Source organism: Trichomycterus rosablanca, chromosome 5 (assembly GCF_030014385.1).
Source record: "Trichomycterus rosablanca isolate fTriRos1 chromosome 5, fTriRos1.hap1, whole genome shotgun sequence".
In the NCBI taxonomy this organism is placed as follows: domain Eukaryota; kingdom Metazoa; phylum Chordata; class Actinopteri; order Siluriformes; family Trichomycteridae; genus Trichomycterus; species Trichomycterus rosablanca.
The window spans coordinates 10,838,653-10,859,583 of NC_085992.1; the positions used below are offsets into that span (position 1 = coordinate 10,838,653).

Here is a 20,931-nt window from a genome sequence, read left to right on the forward strand (position 1 = left end):
AGATGTACTTTCTAGCAATGCGTGACATCAGCTCTGTAGGTGTGTAGGTGTGTGTGTTTGCATTGGTGTGTATGAGACAGAATGAAGAGCAAGGTCACCTCTGCCAGGTGCTCTGGCTTTGTTCACGAAACTGAAAAGCATTTGAACACATGAATGAGGTCTGTAATATATACGTGTGTGATGTGTGTGTGTGTGTGTGGTAGCTTGCTAAAGAAGAGCTTTTTATTCTCTTTGACTGTGACAAAATATGAATAGTGCAAATTCATTTCATTTTAAGTGCAAAGGTGAGCATGATGCAGCTTCCGTTTGCACACACCTGCATCTACACACGCAAACAACCGAGCAGCTGCTTCACATCAACTGCAAATCATCTATCTACCAACAAGTGATGGACAGAATAACAGAAACCAGCATATATGTATAAATATGGTAAATCTGAGAAGGATTCAGACCAGCATGTATCTCTAAAAAAGCTTTCATGTTTCTGTCTGAATGTGCACATACAATTTCTAAATGATCTGTGATGGAATATTAACTATTATCAAGTAGAAAACCTCTTTCACTTCTTGAGAGATACAGAAGATGGAGATCTACTTCACAGTTCGTCCTTCATAACTTCCTGTAAAGCTTCAACAGTCTTTAAATCTGTGGCAAAGGATGTCAATTATTCTGGTGTTTATAAAAGCTCTTTTAAATAATGTAAAATATCATCAGGAAGGTAGAGGGTTTGCACCCTAAGGTTCTTCTGTATAATATCAACATTTAAAGCATCACTGAACCCAATGTTTTTTCCCCATATCCTTCTGGATATAATAAGTAAACTTGCTACTATAATAAGTGAACAGGATTTGCTTTTGGCTCCTAAAGTTAAGGTTAGAGTTATTGGCTTTATTAGTAATCAGAAGGTTGCTGGTTTAACCCACCACTGCCAAATTGCCACTGTTGAACCCCCTAAGCAAGACCCTTAACTGCTTGGATTGTATTTTGTCACAACTTTAAGTTTCATTGGGTGAAAGTGTCTAAATGTTACTGGGCTTTGGGTTAAACAAATAACCCTATGGATTTAGAAGGAAAAACATGTGCATATGTGTGTGTGTGTGTGTGTGTGTGTGTGTGTGTGTGTGTGTGTAGTACAAGCACTGATTTGTTAGAAACCATTTGCATGTTGTACATTTGTATATGGTTCAGGATTTTTACACGTCACCCTAAGCTTTAGTGAGCAGAGGTGCTGGTATTAAATGGATGAGAGTAAATCCCTCAACGGCAAAATACTCACAATTAAATCTCCATAAAATACAAATAAATTAATAAATATGTATTTGCGATAATCTATTTCACATGTTGTGTTGATTCTTTTGTCAGTTTGACCTCCTAGAGAATGTTAGGTGGATAAACCACACATTACTATTTAAATATATTTCCACTAATAAAAAATATGTTTAAACATATATTTATAATTTTACATTGTTGGTATAAAAATATATTAATGATGGTGCAGTGGTTAATTACGCTAACTCTGCACCACTGAGACACGGGTTCAAATCTCAGCGGTGCTGTCAGCCTGTCAGGCATGACTGGCTACATCCTCATGGGTGGCTTGATTTCTAGGAAAACCGGACCCACTGCGACCCTGACCTGGAAACATGAGGGTGTACATACATGAATGAATTAAATGTATTTTTTGGACTTTTGAAACCTTTGGAACTGAAGTGGTGCTGATTGTGGTGTAGTTTTTAATGATTCCTAAATTTCACTCTGCAGAATAAACTTTTGCCATATTTGGTGATTAAAGCTTCAGTTTAAAATAGTTAGAACATGCACTCACAAGCAGACTATTTTGCACACCTTTCCTGCCCACCTCCCCCCTCTTGTACCCGTACCCGAAATCAGCTGCTCACCTCTTGGACGGATTGCGGTCCCTCAGTGGTTAATGGGCTTTATTAGTAATCAGAAGGTTGCTGGTTCAACCCACCACTGCCAAATTGTCACTGTTGGACCCCTGAGCAAGACCCCTAACTAAATGTCTAAATGTTACTGAAGTGGTGTTGATTTGAAAACCCCATGGGTGCAGTTTTTCATGTTTCCTAAATCTCACTCTGCAGAATAAACTTTTGCCATATTTGGTGATCAAAGCTTCAGTTTAAAATAGTTCAGAAGAAAGTGCACCCACAAGCTGAATATTTAGCACACCTGTGCAGCCCACCTCCCCCCTCTTGTACCCGTACCCGAAATTAGCTGCTCACCTCTTGGATGGATTGCGGTCCCTCTGTCTACGGTTTTTGAACCAGTTGCTGACCTGTGTGAGTGACAGTCCGGTTACTTTTGCCAGGTTCTTCTTGTCGGCTGGTGACGGGTATCGGTTCCGCGCGTACGCGTCCCGGAGCGCGTTTCGGGAGCGCGCTTTAAAGCAGTACACGGTCTCCTCTCCATCCCAGATAGTGCGTGGTAACGGGAACTTCCTGCGCACACGGTACTTGTCGACAGCACCGAGCGGGCGCCCGCGCGCCTTCTCGGCCTCAGTGTAGCGCGCTCGGTACCAGAGGTCCTGCAGCGCCGGGTGGCACGCGGGACTGAAGCTGTGCGTCTGCAGGATACCGTAGAGCTCCGCGTAACGGGCCTGGTGAAAGGCCACGAGCGCGCGCGCCCGGAGCACGCTCTCATCATCGTTACCTTCTTCAGTGTCTCCGCCGTTGCGCGCGAGGGTGCGCAGGAACCGGGCCAGTCGGTCCACTCGACCGGCTTGCTGCAGCGCCTCGCACACGCACGCGACCTGCTCGGGGGTAAAACACACCTTTAAAGTTGAGGGGGATACGGGCGAGGGGGGAAACTCGGGAACCGAAGCCGAATTCTCTGCGCGCTCGTCATGCGCGTGGGTAACCGGTGCGTCCTGCGGCTGCACGCGACGCTCCTTCTCACCCACGTTATCGTCAGTGGCATCGAGAGACATGCTCATGTGTTCACGCGCCGCTCCATTAATTCAGCCGACACTCCGCCTCACGATCTGGTTACCGGTTACCGCGTATCAGGTGTCGGGTATCGGGTGTCTCCTCGAATGCTGTTCTCACTATGAGGGATGATGAGATTTTGGGAAGTGCAGGGAGGGGCAGAGGTGCCGCTTAGAGCACACTGGTCCGAACAGGTAAAGGGGAGGAGCTACAGAAACTTCAATAAGTGACGTAGATGCCGCGCCCCAGACGAGCCACAGCTCCCACATACAAGTGGTAATATTAATTAATTAATTTATTTATTTATTCATCCAATCAATCAATAAATCATTTATGAATTAATGTATTCTTTCTTTTATTTATACAATTTTTATTAATGTGTTCATTAATTCAGTAGTTCATTTATTTATTCTTTCATTCATTTATTTTAATTTTATAATTAATTCATGATTAGTTTTATCATAAAAAGTATGGCCACTACGTTCAGCATCCCATCAAAGTAACTCATTTCTGTCACTTTATTCTTTCTTTATTCTTTATTTATTTATGTAGCTGTACTACTACTACTACTAAAAATAATAATAACAATTCTTAAGTACTGAGCGCAGTTGGATGTTTTAGGAGAAAAATTATCCAAATAATGCAAGGTCTTACACACACCAAAAGCTATTCCAAAATTTAGAAATAGCTTTAATAATCTAAAATAAAGTTTGTTTTGAGTAAAGCAATATATATATATATATATATATATATATATATATATATATATATATATATATATATATATATATATATATATATATATATATATATATAATATTATATTATATATATATATATATATATATATATATATATATATATATATATAATATTATATTATATTATATTATATTATATTATATTATATTATATTATATTATATTATATTTTGTTTTATTATTAAGTATAAAAGTATATGGAATTAATATCAGACTAGGAACTGTAGTTGGAAAGGTTTTGTATATCCGGAAGGCAATGAATGTGACAAAGCTATGTTTCAATCGACTTTTCTCTCTTTTCATAAGTTTGCTTCGTGTACATATAGGCTACATACGGCCTATGTAGTGCACTGTATTAAGAAAGATGAGTTATTTGGGATACAGCCAAACTGAACTGTTTAGCGAGTGAACAGCGAATAGTTAAAACAGTAGCACACTGTATAATATCGTTAGCATTAACGTTAGCTTTCTGTGGAGTATAAATATTCATTAAATAATATCAAATAAAGATGGATGATCAAGGCTGCCCGAGATGTAAAACTACTAAATACAGAAATCCGTCTCTGAAACTGATGGTGAATGTTTGTGGACACACACTGTGAGTAAAAATAATATTAATAACAAACAGGCGTATAATACAGATGGTTTTAAAAGTTTTAACCTTTTATGTGTGACTGAATGATTCGAACACATTCAATACAACCGACTTTTCTGTGTCTATATAAATAGGGCTAGTTTGACTGTTCCTATCAAACTGAGAAACAGGTATTATAACAGACCTGAGACGTAAAACACTAAACATTCAGAAGTCCATGTACATTTAAAAGTTAATTTTAAGTGTAAGTTTTGGCGGTTTATGTGATTTGTAATAAAAAACCTAGTAATAGTTTTAAGAATGTAAGCATTTCACCAGTTGTCTCACACTTTTGGCCCACAGAATATGTATAGGTGTCAGAAAGCAGATCAGTGATTTTTAAAATGTGGCTTGGAGCCATTTCTAAGCAAAATCAGGTCTCAAAATCATCTGTACAAACAGTTGTTCACAAATTAAACACAACATGGAACAGTGGTCTGTTTACAGAGGTCCAGGGGAAACACAACCCGTCACCTCATGCTGAAGGAAACTTTGTTATGATGTACAGATCCAAATAGCTTTAATACAGCTCTGCCAGCAATAAAAGGGGCAGTTGTAGCCTAGTGGCTAAGGTACTGGACTAGTAAGTCGCTGGTTCAAGCCTCCCCACTGCTAGGTTGCTAATGTTGGGTCCTTGAGCAAGGCCCTTTATCCTCAATTGTTTAGACAATACACTGTCACAGTACTGTAAGTCACTTTGGATACACTTAGCGTCTGCTAAATGCTGAAAATGTAAATGTAAAAGCTGTAGGAACATAGGTGTAAAGCTTTACTGCATCATGGGCTAATAGGCTGCTCCAAAATAAAGCTTGACTGAGTGTACAATTTTGTAATCAGGTGAAACAATAATTCTATTAATAGAATAATATTTTATTTAATATAGTGAAGGTACAATTATGTGTATTTATAATAATAGGTACAATTATGTATGTATGTATTTAAAAATCTTAGACTCACCTTTCAGGTTTGGACATATAAATAAAATAATATTTAGGCTTGATTATGTGAATGCATTTATTCTAAAATAATTATTCAGCCCCTTATATTATTTCTCATTGTCTCGTAATGTTAAAGGTGGGAATGTTATTAGGTAACGGAAATAGTTTTGTTTTATTTGTGGGGAAGTGGGGCCAGAAAAAAATTAAATAGAAAAGTATTTAAGGTTTTTTTTTTTTTTTTTTTTTTTTTTTTAAGTAAAAATGTTCAAATGAAAAGGATGTTCTACAGTTCAAAGTGTATTCTTTCTGTTTTCTTGAATGTAAAGTGAAGTACAAGCATAGGTAACATGGTGCAGGTTTCAAGTGTTTACAGAGGCTTCTGATTTGGGTGGTGCAGTCCTCTAATGCTTTGGCGTACCACCACCAAATCTTAGTGATGCTACCAGCCAGGCTGGCCGCTAAACAGACACAGTTTATCCTTAAGTATTGAAAGCAGTTGGACACAGTTTATCCTGGTCAGGCTCGTGGTGGGTCCAGTTCCTTCTGAAATCATTTGACGCAAGGCGTGGGCAGAGCACCAATCCATCAAAGGGCTTCAGCCATCCCCCTCACTCAGCCAATCATGTCTGTGTAGATGCCCTGCTGGTCGACAGTATTGCTGCAATTTTAAACCCTGGTCTCAAAGGTAGTGGAATGGCGTAATAGGCCGCTGCATCACCCAAGCACCACCAGTTTAAGATGTTACTGTATATTACGATTAGATTCAGGACGCAACCTGTGTCCTCTGTGTCCTCACTGTCCTGAGAGGACTGATCGTTTATGCTGAATGAGACAAGAGTTCAGGAGTGCTGACTGAGAAAGGACACACTCTCTCTCTCTCTCTCTCTCTCTCTCACACACACACACACACACGCACACATTCCAGTTTATAAGACAGTAGGCTTCTGTCTTTAAAGAACGGTATGTGAAATGTGGACAGAATTCACCTTGTTCTTTGTTTTTACTGTGAGGTGTATTTGTATATACATTTGTATGTATGCTATCTGAACATATGTGGACACTGCACCATAATCCTGTCAGACAATGCGCATTCTGGGCTTTTATTTGGAGGATTGGTGGCTGTTTTTCTTTGTGTAAGGCTTTTTACAAGATTTTGGAGTGTGTCTGTAAGAATTCCTGATCGGTTTACTTTCTCTGGATTTCTTAATTTGATTCTGATCTCCCCTCTGGAGTTGTGAGTACACAGGAATCAAGCTCTAGTCATGATGGGTGGGGGTGGAGGCACTTGTTAGCAATGGGTGTTTGAAATACCTAGCCCCCAAACGTTTGGCCATGTATGCATACATGTTGTGTGTATGTCTACTCACAACTACGAAGTTACACACTGCACCTTTAATAAACAGCTTGTGTATTGTGTGCGTGATCGCAGTGTGTTGACGCAGTAGCTGAACCCTCAGACCTAGCCGTGTGTAGGTTTTTGGGGTTGGGTTAGATTCATGATGTGTCCTGCTTTGTCCTCTGTGTCCTTGTCGTCCTTGATGTCCTGGAGGACGGAGTGTTTCTGCTGAATGAGACAAGTGTTCAGGAGTGCTGACTGAGAACACACACATTTATTACAGCGTGTAGACATGCGTTTGGAAATGAACCAACTGTGCACAACCACCATCTCCCAAAAATGTCCCAGGTCCCTTTGTGCCTGTTACTACTCTCCCTATCTTATATTTCAGTGTAAGACAAAGATAGATGGAGTGAGATGTGTTTGCTGACACGGTTTAGAAAAGGTTCTCAGGTCTTCTTAACCTGCTGAATGCTTGACAAAAAATTGGTTGGTGATTTATGTTTTCATCTATTTTTTATTAAATTTGAGCTTTTTGAGCTGGTCAGGGTTGCAGTGGGTCTGGCTCTACCGGGAAACACTGGAGGAATACTCTGGACAGGACGCCATTGCATTTCAGGACCTTGGCCAACCCCCCAGACATTGTTGGTCCTGTCTGTCTAGATGCCTGATGGACCGATAGTACAGTTGAGGATTCAAACCCTAGCCTAATTTACCACTGCGTCACTCAGCACGGTTAAAAGGAAAATTATTGTTGTTAATATTTTATTGTATTTCATATTATTGTTAGTATTCATCTTTCCTAGAAACAGAATATGTGTGTTCTAAATCAGTGGTCCCCAACCACCGGGTCATTTATTACCGGGCTGCACAAAAAGAATAAATAATTAGAGATTGCTGCATAAGCAATGAAAACACTGCTTCCATCCCTCCCCCGCCGGTCCGTACAATTTTATTTTATATAAAACCAGTTTGTGGTGCAAAAAAGGTTGGGGAGTGCTGTTCTAAATGACCACTAGGTTTAGAATAAAGTTGTTACAGAAGACGATGACGATTGTTTTTATTGTGTGTATGTGTGTGTACAGGTGTGAGAACTGTGTGGAGATGTTATTTGTCCGTGGATCGGGTAACTGTGTGCAGTGTGATACTCCTCTCAGAAAGAGTAATTTTCGCCTGCAGCTCTTTGAAGATCCTGCTGTTGATAAGGAAGTGGAGATCCGCAAAAAAGTGCTCAAAATGTAAGAACATCATTCTTATGGTGCGCACACAGTCAAGTAAGCCTGTGTGGTTGTTGTTTTTTCCCCCCAATCTAGTTGTTTCCATTTCCCCTGTTTAAAAAGAACTGCAGACGATTGCAAGTCTTCTTCAACTCGCATCCACCCACCATCTGCTTGTTTTTATTGGCCAACGACGAAGTCTCACCGAGAGCAGTACCACGTATGGAGAGTCACGCACAGCCAAGTCGATATCACCACTGAGATTCATACTCAAGAGCCCAAGCTCTCCATGCAGGATACTGCTCCCTGTGAGATTCTGTCTCTGGCAGGTGGTCAGTGACTGCAAGAATCAGTCATTGAGGGGGTGAGTGTTGGTCTGAGACTTTTCTCAGTCAGGATGAGGGTCTGCAGTAGCAGAGGAAGTTACAATCAGGGAATTGTATATGACTAGATTGGGATGAAAAGTGGAAAATATAAAATAAAAAACAGCATATCCTAGCTGATTACTTATAGCACCTTTTGTCCAAAAATGTCATTTATTTTTTCCCATTTTCATTTTTTTAGTTATAATAAGAGAGATATTGACTTCCCCAGTCTCAGAGAGTATAACGACTACCTGGAGCAGGTGGAGGAAATCGGTAAGATCTTAATATATTTGTGAGAATTTTACAAGGTCTGAGGCTTCTCCTTGTTTGTAAAGTTCAAAGACCTGAATCAAGCAACGTGTGTTAAGGAAAAATGTGCATCAGTGTGTAATATGTTTGTGTGTGTGTGTGTGTGTGTGTGTGTAGTGTATAACCTAACGAATAATGTGGATATCGAGAGCACCAGGCAGATGATGGAGCAGTACCAGCGAGAAAACAGAGACGTCATCCAGAAGAACAAAGCCAAACTGGTGTGTGTTTGTGTGATGCTTTTAAAAGAGCAAAAAAGTAACATCAAACATTAAAACATTAATGTCAAACATTAAAAATCTTCCTCCCACCTTTCATGGTCCCATCGTTTAGACACGGGAGCAGGAGGAGCTGGAGGAGCTTCTGTTACTAGAGCAGCAGGATATGGAGCAAAAGAGGCTGGTGAACCTGCAGGAGGAACAGAGGAGTTTACACACCAAGAGAAAGAACAAACAGGCCCTCCTGGATGAACTGGTAATTACTTAATTGTAGGAGTGTTTGTGTGTGTGTGATGGTAGCTTGGATAGGCATTTCACAAGTAGGGCCGCCAGCTAGCTCACGCTATTTCTGACACCAACCAGTGGTGGATTTTTAGTGAGAGCTTTAACAGTATAGAGGAACACATTGTGTGTTCTGAATTCCTCCACCACTCATGCAAGTGTCTTGACCAAACTTTAGGCGTCACTGTTGCATTGGCAAAAACACAACCCTCATTGAAAGATCCTTCAAACACCTCTAGTTGGGTCTGTAAAGCGCCTTCCCAGGCTGGTGCCACAACTGAGAAACTGGGACATGTTAACGAGTACAAACTTACCTGACCTTAGGCCTACCCAAAATGTATATAGTCAGGAATAGAGTAATGTGACTGGTGGTTCCAAGACCACTGTTCCTTATTTATGACCAAGACATAAATCTTCACTCTCACCTCATGGAAACACTGAATTCATTATTTTGGATAGAACTAAGCACGTTTGACTGAAGTACCTCAGCAAAATGATTGATTAATGATGAGCAAAGTAAAGAAGCACTAATTAAAATCACAATCCATTCATTAAATAAGGGTTGCACAATCAGGATGGAGTTCAGAAGGACTGTGTCTGTGTGAACACAGCATGAAAATCTTACATTTACTGGTTCATTTGGACAATGGTCCTAGCAATAGTACGGCAATTCATTTAGCAATTGGTTAGTCAAAATGTCCAAGATGTCGAAGTCTAAAGCAGCTAAAAACACTACTTAGTTACCTGAGTTTGGAAAACTCTCAAGCGATTCTGTAGATGCAGAGAGGGGTGAGTCAAAAACACTATCCCAAAATACATCCTGGGTACCGACCTGAGTATTTAGAACCCAGATGGTGGAAGAGTGGAATAAAATAGGGTCCAAAAATCTTATTTGAATGGTTTAATTGCATAATCATTGTGTGTGTGTGTGTGTGTGTGTGTGTAGGAACGCTCACAGCTACCAGCCTCTCTCTTGCTGGCTGAGCATAAACGGAAAGCAGCTCAACTGGAGACTCAGATCGAGAAACAGAAGCAGAACGTCAAACCTGCAACCATCTTCTCTACTGGCATACCGGCGGTGAGTGTAAACACACAAACACACACAGTGTGACAAATACGCAACAACAGAGGCAGTTAGAAAGGGGGGGGGGGTGGGGTGTACTTTTTACACCACTGTGTTATTGCATCCCTAATTTGGTGCCTAAACGTGTACAAGCTGTCAAACGATATCATCATATATCTTCACTTTTATGATTTATTTAAACACTTAATGTCTGGATGTATGTGGACATCCTCTCTACATAATGAGTTCAGGGGTTTTAGTCATGCCCATTGCTAACACAGATGTATAAAACCATTTATTGCTAATGGATAATGTGCGTCCAACCTTTGGGATGAATTGGGATATTGTTCGCAGGCCATACCTTTCCGTCCAACAATGGATTCATAAATGGTTAATCTAATAAGGCTGTACACACACAGTTGAAGTGTGTGTGTGTGTGTGTTTGTAAATGAACGTCACAATGAGCTGAAAGACTGTGGTCACTAATGCATTCAGTAGATATAACTTCACAAAACCCATGCATGTCTGTGTGTGTGTTTTATAGAACAGGTTGAACAGGTAAGGAACCACCAAAATGTCATAGAACACAGTCCAGTCCAGGCTGTGTGTTTGTATATATTGTTGATATAGGATTTACAGTGGTTGATCTTTAGGCCTGCTAAAGTTTTGCCTGGACGCACCAATGGGTGTGGCTGAAACACCTAAACTTAGGAATTATTTATTTATTAGGATTTTAATGTCATGTCAGGGCTTTATAGTGCAACCAATTTGGTCGCACATGCGACCTAATTTCTCAATGGTGCGACTGAAAAAAATCTGAGGTTGCACCGGTGCGACCAGCTGTTCGAGGGGGGAAAAAAGTCTCTGTGACTGAAAGTCTCCGGTGCAACAACAGACACACATTAGGCCCATATCTAATCATATCTATATTTCTAAACCAATCAGAGATAATGAAGGGCCGGACCAGCGTCATCAACTGTGGGCGTTACACAGCGAAAGTTAAGAGTGGTAATATCATGGCGGAGTGTGTAGGATATGTGTGAGCATTTGTGCTGCTGTTACAGATGTTGGTTTTTATGTAAAAACATCAAACAAATATCGGTGATTAGAAGACGGGACGTGTTTGTCTCAGTTGTTGTTTTCTTTAGTTCATTGACGTGAGAAGAGTTTTGCGCTTCGCTTTCACCGCGACTCTCGACGTAAATAAGCGATTTACTCAGCGCTCCACTCGATAGATAAAACATCATTAAAGTTCCACGATACAAACAAACATCTGTGTGAAATAACCATCAAATCCAGTCTAACAGCTCCACATGTATCTGTGTTTAGCTGGATTTACTTCACATTAAGCGGTGTTCATTCTGCCTGGGTTACTTTTACCACGTCATATCACACAGTTCATCTTTTTTTAAGGCACTTTAAAAATATCAGCAGCAAACTGACTCAAAATAAAATCATGTCATGTAGCCTATGTGAATAATATGCGTCACTTTACTGCATTAACCATATATAATATTCTTATCATTAAATGAGATGTGCAGTTTGAAGCCCTCAAAACACTTGCACTTTTAATTTAGATTTTCTTTTTATTTCATTTATCTTAAATTTCAGCTCAGTGAAGCACTTTAAGCAACAACACTTTTTTAGTAAGTTACCTTTCTTGTAGAATTGTGCTTCAAATAAAGAACTTTATGTTGACCAGATTGTTAGTTAATCATTTACAAGTCAATATTGCCTATAAGGACAGCGATTTAAAAAAAAAAAGTGAACCTGTAAAGCTGAGGTGTTGAATGCGATGTGGTCGAAAATTTGGGTGCACCTAACTTTTGTGCTGGTGCACCTAAGAAAAAAAGTTAGGCGCATCAGTGCAACCAGTGCAAAAAGTTAGTCTAGAATCCTGCATGTTTTACACATTTTGGTTACATTCATGACCGAACAGGTAGTTACTGGTTACACATGATTCATCAGTTTAAGTTTTTAATGTCAAACACAGTCATGGACAATTTTGTATCTCCAATTCACCTCACTTGCATGTCTTTGGGCTGTGGGAGGAAACCCATGCAGACACATGGAGAACATGCAAACTCCACCTGGGAATCGAACCCAGGACCTTGTTGCTGTGAGGCAACAGTGATACCCTCCAAGCCCTAGTGTCACCCACTTAGTAATTATAATGCGTGTCTACATACTTTTGATGATATGGTGCATTGTTTCGTATCAGAATGTGAGATCGGGCTTATCTGTGGGATGAAAATGTTTTTTCTCTGTGTATGAGTGTGTTCCCCTGGGCATAGAACATGCAGTCATGCAGAACATCACAAGTTTAGAGGCCCTAGCTTCATGGTAGGATCTTCAGGTGTGTGGTCGAGGTTTGAAGGTGACCTTGTTCAGGAATGTTGATCAAGGTTACCTTACTGACTCCATTTGTTTCTTTGAGATTCCTTGTTTACTTTCAGCATGGAGGGGGAAACAAAGCCGAAAGTGACCAAATTGATTGATTCCTACCAAAAATAAAGCCCAAACCCTCCTTATTCTGTCTTTTTTATGCTTTCAGGGTCAGACTGTCTCTTTGGCTCCTGTGATTCGTGAACAGGAGAAAGCATACGAGTACCAACCACTCCAAATCCAAACACACGGACCTGTGGTTCCAGAACTGGAGCAACTAGGCCGGCTGGGGTAAGCTGAATCACAAAACCTTATCGAAACAATTCAGTGCATTCATGAAACTGAAAAATTACAAATCAATTAACTGTGATGAAGTAATCCATGAATCAGTTTTTATGAATCACTTTAATTTGATTCAGTTTTGATTCAGTGGAAATGAACTTAGTGCACCTACAAAAGCACATTGATTTGATTCAGATCAGATTCTTTAAAAAGTGATTCAGTGCATAATGAAATGTCTAATAACTAATTATTCTCATGTTTAATTTCATTTGAATCAATTTTTAATCATCCTGTACCATGACTCATATTCAAGTAACTGACCTCTGATTCTTCAAGTGAATCATAAAATATTGAAATTTATCCTAATCCAGTTTGATATAGTTCAGTTTAGATTCTGTAAGAGTTCAGAGAATCATTTGATTCTATCCTTCACCACATTTGATTTCACTACAAAAGTCTTGTGCATCATAAACTGCATGATGATTTGATTCAAATGTCTACTTTAGCAATGATTCAGTTCATCCGCAAATCAAAAAGCTTTATTATGAATTTGATCTGTGCATTGTGAAACCGATTCAGTTCTGAATCATTCTGAAAAGAGGGCAGGACGATTGATTTTAAAAACCTTACTGTCGACCTTCATCGTAAGAACAACGTATGTATGTAACACCAGGTTCATTCACTCACTCACCTCCCAGTCAGGGTTGTGCTGTGTTCCTGCCACCTAAAAACACTGGGAGCAAGGCAGTAACACACCCTGAACAGGGTACCAGTCCATCGGTGGGAATCCTTCACTTACCCATTTACTTACATCCTACAATATAAAACAGCCAGTCCAACTTCAGCATGACTTTTTGGACAGACCCACCTTGCCATCGCAGTGCCCCTATAAAACTTTATTGAGTGTGACAGAGATAAAGGATCGGTCCTTACTCAAACAAATGAACCGTGTTTCCCATGATGCACTCTGGGCTCACAGGAAGTGTGCTGGCTGTTTAGTCATGTTTGCAGTTTCATGCTTTAGTTCAGTTAAGTTTGCACAGACACACACACACACACACACACACACGCATACACATCTACTCTGGCCGTGCCCTCATCAGACCCTCAGATGTGGTGAGAAAGAAAACAGGGCCGCTCCTTCTCTTTCTTCTCTTTCAGCCACACATGCACAATTATGATGTGTGTGTGTGTTGGACAGACCTCAGTCTGACAGCAAAGCCACAGTGATTTATGTTGGACTGGCGTATGTTTTGGGATGGGGTGTGTATACCCACTCGTCTTAACCCCTGGGGTTCTCTCTCTCAACACACACACACTTGGTTCTGTACCTGTATAAATAGAGGTTGGGCGGGGCACTTTATTAAATACAGCTGTGTGAGAGGAGGGATGGGGGGGGGGGTTGCATGGTTAGAAATGTCAATGTCCATTCAGCAAATCCCTTTGACCTTTAGCATGAAACACACACACACACACACACACACACACACACACACACACACACACAAACACAGTGGATGGTTTGGGAGCTGAGTGGTTTTTGGTGTACAAAAAGTGGTAGATGAATGATGAGTATGTTCACTTAGTCATTGTGGTTTTAAAGACCATCATACTCTGAATTTTTGGGGTTTACTCTTTCCTTCTCTCACTTAATACGCTACATGACCAAAAGTATGTAGTCACGTAACCATGAGCTTGTTGGACATTCCATTCTAAAAACATGGGCATTAGTATGAAGTCCCTGCCTCCTTTCTTTGCTGCTACAATACTGTCTCCACTTCTGAGAAGGCTTTTCACAAGATTTTGAAGTGTGAGAGCGTTACTGAGGTCAGCTGAGGGTAACAGTCTGGCTCAAATGTTTCCCTTATCCCCACTAATGTTCAATGGATTTGGGGTCAGCATAGCAGATGAAGGCTTGCCATATAAACCATGTCTTTAATGGACCTTGCTTTAACATTGTCATGCTGGCACAGGAAAGGGCCTTCTTGTTGTCACCAGACTGAAAGCTTGTGTGGTCTTGACACACCCCAGGCTGAGAGGTGCTGATTTAAGGACTAGGATATGAAAGTATCTTCTGCTCTTCCTCTCAGTCTGATTGTATTTGGATATGCAGATTACCTGGAGCAGTGATTTGACTTGCAAAATATTTTATGCTATGTGAGCTGTGAGTGTGTGTGAGTAATTTGTGTGTATTAGCACGTGTGTGAGAGTGTAAAGTGTGTGGATGAGCTGTGTGTGTGTGTAATAGTGTGGCAATATTAGTGTGAAAGTGTTTTGGTGTGTATGCATGTTCGAGTGTGTGTGAGAGAGAGAGCTGGTAGTAGAACCCTGATGAACAGAGGGGGGTATAAAGACATACCATCACTAACTGAAGCTTTTCTTCAAAAACTGTGCACATAAAGTGTACAGTGCTCAAAAGTTTACATACACCCATAAAACATGCATCTTATGCAGTTTGGAGCAACTTTTCTTTTTCTGTGACTGAATGATTGAAAGCCATTTAAGTTCTTGCAGAAGTTTGTGGGGAAAATCTGCTGTTGCAAATCTACATGCAGCATCTTATATGATTGATTTACTGACGTTGACATTCGTTAGCATTACACATTAAAAAGTACATGGAACAGTGGTCTCTTTGCCACGGTAGGAAGGGAAACCCAAACTGTCATCTTGTGAGAAAATTTGCCAGAGTAATCAAATGTAAATGAAAAACATGAATTAGAAGCTACCGAAACAAGGGTGACACTGTGCTCAGTCAAGTAAGCTTAATATCAACGTAGGCTTAGAGGCTGGTGTGGAAGCAGGACACCCCTGATCCAAAATCAGCACCTTAAAAGTTTGCTGGTGGTCAGGAATCGGAATGCTGACTGAGAGCCAGGCCTTCTCGTCCAGCATCGCTACCTGACTTTTTACTCTTTTGACTTGGGGGAACAAATTCCCATATGACTGTTAACACTCGAGATTTTGGAATTGGCTCTCCAACAAGCTCATAGTCAGGTGTCCACATAATTTTGGTTTTGTTTTGTTTAATTCTATGACGAAGATGTTTCATGCTTAGTCTGGCAGAACCAGCATCGGTTCTCAGTTCGTGCTTCTGTAATGCAAGGGAAGGACGTGCAGATCCAGCAGAAGCATGTTAGAGTCTGGTGCCATCTGCCAGTCAAGCAGTGAAACTACACGTCTGTAGAGCTTGTCTGCACAGTTCAGGACGACCACAAACACCTCACACTTCCACAGGAGCGTCTTTCACACATATAAGCATACTCTATACGGCCAAAAGTACATGGACACCTGATCAGACACTGATTTTGGGCAGGAAGTCCTGACTCTTAACCAAAGTTTCACTTTGTTCCACAATGGGTTCAGTAGCATTGAGGTCATCCAGTGTAAAAACTGTGCCATAGCAGGTATGCAGACCTGATTTTTTGCCTGTAGTGACGCCTAAATATGAGACCAGCTTAAAGAAAACAAAGTAATATAATTTGATTATATATTTAAACTATTTATCATCTGTCTCTCTCTCTTTAGGTATTTGAATCATGTGAGATCTGCAACTCAACAGGATTTGGCGGGCGGATACTCATCAGGCCTGGCGTGTCACAGAGCCATACAGGATGCCTTCAGTGGCCTCTTTATATCCTAATCCTACTTGCTCCTAAAGTGGATTCTGAAAGTATGCACACCCTCATCTTCTTACATGCACTATTGTGATGTGGATTTGAGTTTAAGTGGATATAGTTACCATTTTTACCCTTACTGGTACCATTTTACCAGTTTACACGTATTCACTTAGAATGACAAAATGAAAAAAATTTATTTCAAAAATTTGTTAGCAACCGACCGGGTTCCCACGCAGACACGACTGGCTGTGTTTGTTGGAAGGGAAAGGAATTCTTATTGCTCCTGCAATGGTGGTTCTGCTGGCTGGTCAAAAGGCACTGCACAGAAATTAATGGAGAACAGTGCATGATTCTTTCTATGTGATGCTGCCACCACCATATTTCGCAGTGGGGTGGTGTCAGCCAGGTTGGACTTATCAGACCATAGAATCCAAGCAGGCCTGTTATGTGCATTTTACTCAACACTGGCTTCTGTTTTGCCACTCTGCCTAATAAACACCTGGTTTATGAAGGCTCAAGAGATGATTGTACATCCACCAGGTTCTGCACATTTTTGCACAAGACTTGTAGAGTTCTTTTGGGGTGACCGCTGGATTCTGGGAACCTTCAAATCTTTAAATATTTGTATATCCTTGCTACAATTTGATCATGAAGATCAACAGACATTTCCTTGGATTTTATGGTTTGTTTTTTGTCCTGACAGTGGTGTTTAAAATGGGGGCCTTTACAGATCCAGGTATGCCTTTTGCCTCAAGCAATTCCAAAATAAGGTGTGCAAAAAGATGTGAATACTTTTGGAATCCACTATGTGAAATGCAACATCATGTGGACAGAGGAGACATGTTCCTTGTTTGCACATGGAAGAGATGCACCAGGGTGCTCTGTAGGACAATTCAGCTCACAACGCACAAAAGTTAAAGGAGCTGCTGGTACCATCCTGGTACCCGATACCACAGGACTTTTTTCTTAGGTCTTGTGGAGTCCATGTGTTGTAAGAATGTGGCATTGGTTTACGGATTCAGATTTACTGTGGATCCAATAATGAGAAAGACATTGGGCTGGTTGATGATGACCACAAACTGAAGATATTTTGCAGATCATTTTTGAATGTTTTGGTTTGGATTAAATAATAAAAGTTAGATTCTTTTACTTGTCTTTGTACTAAGTAGATTCTTTTAAGCAGATGAACATCTAGAGAAGCTGAGGTTGCTATAGACACACTGGTTCTTCTATAAGTGTGTGTGATGTGTGTGTGCTCCCAGGTACAGATAGATCTTTAAAGTCTTCAGAACGTAAAAATGACCACAAAGCTGTAGCACAGCAGAAGTGCCAAAACTTTTTGAGAAGCTGCTTTAGTTTAAAACTGCAAACTCTCAATCACAAATGTAACAGAAATATAAAAGATCAAAGAGTTTTTAATCAAAGAAAATTACTAAAACAGAAATGTCCAAATCATAAAAGTCCAAATAGCTTCAGTCTTCATGATTCCGTTTCCTCAAGTTTCTGTCTTTTTGGCAAGGGTTCTTCCGAGTGACCTACAGCAAACAGAGAATGGACATGGTTAGTGCTTGTGTGTATTTGTGAATGTGTGTATTTATGTGTGTGTGTATTTACTACATAAGTGGATTATGGGTAACTGTTAGTGTGTGACCCACCTCTCTCTGTCACGTCTCCTTGGTACAGAACCTCCTTTGGCATGGTGAAGCTCACACACATCATCTCTTTATTGGGTGCTACGTTTCTCACCATGTGTACATCACACCGGCCCTCCAGTGAGCTTCCCAAACTGCTCTCCGCCCTCTGCAACACGTCCTTCTGAGGCTCGTCCTCTTTAGAGAAGCCGTACACGTGAACCCGTGGCAGGTTTGGCTCCCCGGAGACTCCCTCACCCGACTCTGGCCCCAGCAGCCCCCTGAACGCATCCAGGAACTCGAGTGCCAGTGCAGGCAGGTTCATGATGATGTGGATGGCAGAAGAACCCTTCAGCAGTTCGGGAAGGCGCTCCCTGAGTGGGCCACGGATAAACTCCCGCCCGTCCAGGTTAAAGGTTGTGACTTTCGATTCCACCTTGTTGAGCTTGGTGTTGTGCTGTAGCCACTTGAAAGACTCGGGGTTTAGATCGTTTGCAATGATGGAGCAGCCACGCCGTGCCGCTAACACAGAGAAGGGCCCGACTCCAGCGAAAACATCAAAAACAAGATCTCCTCGTCGGAGAAGAGAAACTATACGCTCGTGTTCGGTGCTCAGTCGAGGATTCCAATACACACGAGAGAAATCAAATTCGTACGCCACACCGTTCTCCTTCACCTGCAGCCAGAAGAAACACATACTAACGTGGTTAGCCAACATGAGTACCGCTAGAAACTATGAGAATCTGTGGTATCGTTACATCAGAATGTCAGTAAATGAGGTCATAATGTGGATGCTTATCTTTACACACTATACAGCCAAAACAATTTTTTAATAATACATCTATAACAGTCTCCAGTCTTCTTGGAGGGCTTTACACAAGTGCACCTGTAAGGGAGTTAGTCAATGTTCCAGTTCTTCCCCAGGACTGGAGTGTCGACACACCAGCTGGCTTTGTACACAGGGGCACAGTCACGCTGGAGCAGAAAATGGCCTTCCCTAAACTGTTGCCACAAAGCTGACAGCATGTCGTTTATTTTTTCATATTTACTGGTGTATATCTATAAGCAGTGGGTGTGGTTAAAACACCCAAATTTGACGTATGTTTGACCACATAGTGTATCCAGCCAGGTACTGAGACCGTAGCTCTGTATTGGAACAGCTGATTTAACATCAAGGTTTCTGATATGGTGATATCGTGTGAAATGAAAGATTCTATTTGTCGGTATTTTTTCTGCGTCGAGTGTCTCGGTGTGTAAAATTATGAGTAGCTGCTGATCCAGCTCTACTCGTCTCACCTTGGCCACCATGTTGTTTTCTCCTGCTAGCACTTCCATCTGAAAGTTTCTGTAGGTGTTGTAGATGGTGTTGGTTTTGTTCACCACAGAGGTCACACCCGGGTTCTTATCGATGATCACTTGACCTAGACGTTTAGAGAAATAAAGACAGTTTCTTATCAGAGGAGCGACAGCTCTGAAGCCTTACTACAAACCAGACGGATAATCTGAATGTGAACACCATTAATATTTTGGTTTTTTCAGAGGTTCAAGTTTAATATGCATGTCATGGCATTGGCGCTCCAGTTTGTGGTCGGGAGGAGCTTTATAAACAAATAAAGCTGGAGGTGGTGTCTGAGAGAGGGATGGTCAAACTGGGTTTCTCCTGCTGTCTGGTTGAAGTAAAACACGAGTAAACATGAGAGAAGTATCAGGGTGCGATACTTCTCTCTGTGACATTACATCGCTGGCTTCACATGTGTTAAAGAGGATGGGTGCTAGTCTGTGGGTCTCCTCGGCCAACAAGCAGCAGAGAGAATTGGAAATGACTAAACTGGGAGGGGGGGGGGGGGGGTTGTGTGTTTCGGAACAGCTTTAGGTTGTGGTGTGGCACAACCTAAAGGATTTATTAATTAATTTATTATTATTATTATTTATTAATTAACTATTTTAAACAATATATTGTTCCCATGATATATCTTCCCACCTTCTCACCTATCAGGTTTTTGTATGGTAGTTGATGGTCTCTGAGGTTCATGTGAGCAATGTGCCCCACCCGGCTGAATGCCGATGTCACGTCCTGTCCTTCAGGAAGTACAGCGCGCAGCACTTCTTCGCTCTTCAAGTTCTCATAGGTCAGTCTGAGTTCATATGGGCAAATCTGTGGCTCAACGCCCAGCGACTTCAATGCGGCTGTTTCCTCTGGACCGAACGAATCGGCAGATTTCACTCTCTGAGGATCCAGCAGGAGCAGCCGATGCTCCTCACCCGTCTGGTCAACCTCATTATCGTCAACTACACGTTTCAGACCAGGCCTCTGCAGCGACACTTTCTTCAGGCTCTTGACGAGTCGGTTCAGGACCTTGGTGGGAATCCGTATTGCTGGGACGATGATGGTTTGAGTGAAAGCTTCTCGATGAAGCTCAGTCATTCCTCTCAAGCCAGCGGGAGGTTTGTAGAGACAAGAATCAGGGTCTGACATGGCTGCTTGAAGGTTTGAAACTGGGAAACGTTGGAGGAACTTCTCAAATCTTGTAGATGGCCACAAGAAGAAACAACGACCACCAATGCAGTGATGAACATCTAAGGGAGTCAGAAGTCTGGAAACATGCCTGCAGTGAGATCAAAAGTTCACATACAGTAAGAGACAAGTATGTTTTTGGCACTTTAATAATTTCTGCCACATATAGAGAAAAACTGATTATTTCTGGTATCTTCTCTGTGCCCATATAAACAAAGCTAATTTTACTATGTCCTAGTATGTCCTACGGACTCCTAATCACCACATCTACATGGCTCCTGAAGTCACTGTCTGTGAGACATTTGGTATGTTCTCCATCTGCTCCCTTTTGGGATTATTGATTTAATCAGTCTTAGATTTGTCATTCATTAAATGTAACTTAAGTCAGTACTCAATCCTGATCCTGGTCAGGATGCTGCTGAGTCTAGAGTGC

The 20,931-nt window shown here is 41.2% G+C and overlaps 2 protein-coding genes across 2 annotated transcripts in view; one reads left to right on the forward strand and one right to left on the reverse strand.

Annotated features, from left to right (window-relative positions):
* The first annotated feature begins 4,148 nt into the window (after nt 1-4,148).
* On the forward strand, nt 4,149-17,501 carry mnat1 (MNAT1 component of CDK activating kinase). The gene is made up of 8 exons (XM_062994884.1): nt 4,149-4,304; nt 7,700-7,852; nt 8,396-8,469; nt 8,623-8,726; nt 8,839-8,979; nt 9,952-10,083; nt 12,623-12,744; nt 16,261-17,501. Exons 1-8 carry the CDS (start codon nt 4,216-4,218, stop codon nt 16,373-16,375), a joined length of 930 nt encoding a protein of 309 aa, XP_062850954.1. The 5' UTR covers nt 4,149-4,215; the 3' UTR covers nt 16,376-17,501.
* Nucleotides 17,502-17,749: 248 nt separating this feature from the next.
* trmt5 (tRNA methyltransferase 5) overlaps nt 17,750-20,931 on the reverse strand; it is a 3,652-nt gene continuing 470 nt past the window's right edge. Inside the window, exons 2-5 of the mRNA XM_062994885.1 lie at nt 19,973-20,589; nt 19,280-19,404; nt 18,008-18,659; nt 17,750-17,887 (exon numbers count right to left, since the gene is read on the reverse strand). Of these exons, the coding sequence (XP_062850955.1) occupies nt 17,832-17,887; nt 18,008-18,659; nt 19,280-19,404; nt 19,973-20,589 (1,450 nt within the window). The 3' untranslated portion in view covers nt 17,750-17,831. The remainder of the gene's footprint in view (nt 17,888-18,007; nt 18,660-19,279; nt 19,405-19,972; nt 20,590-20,931) is intronic.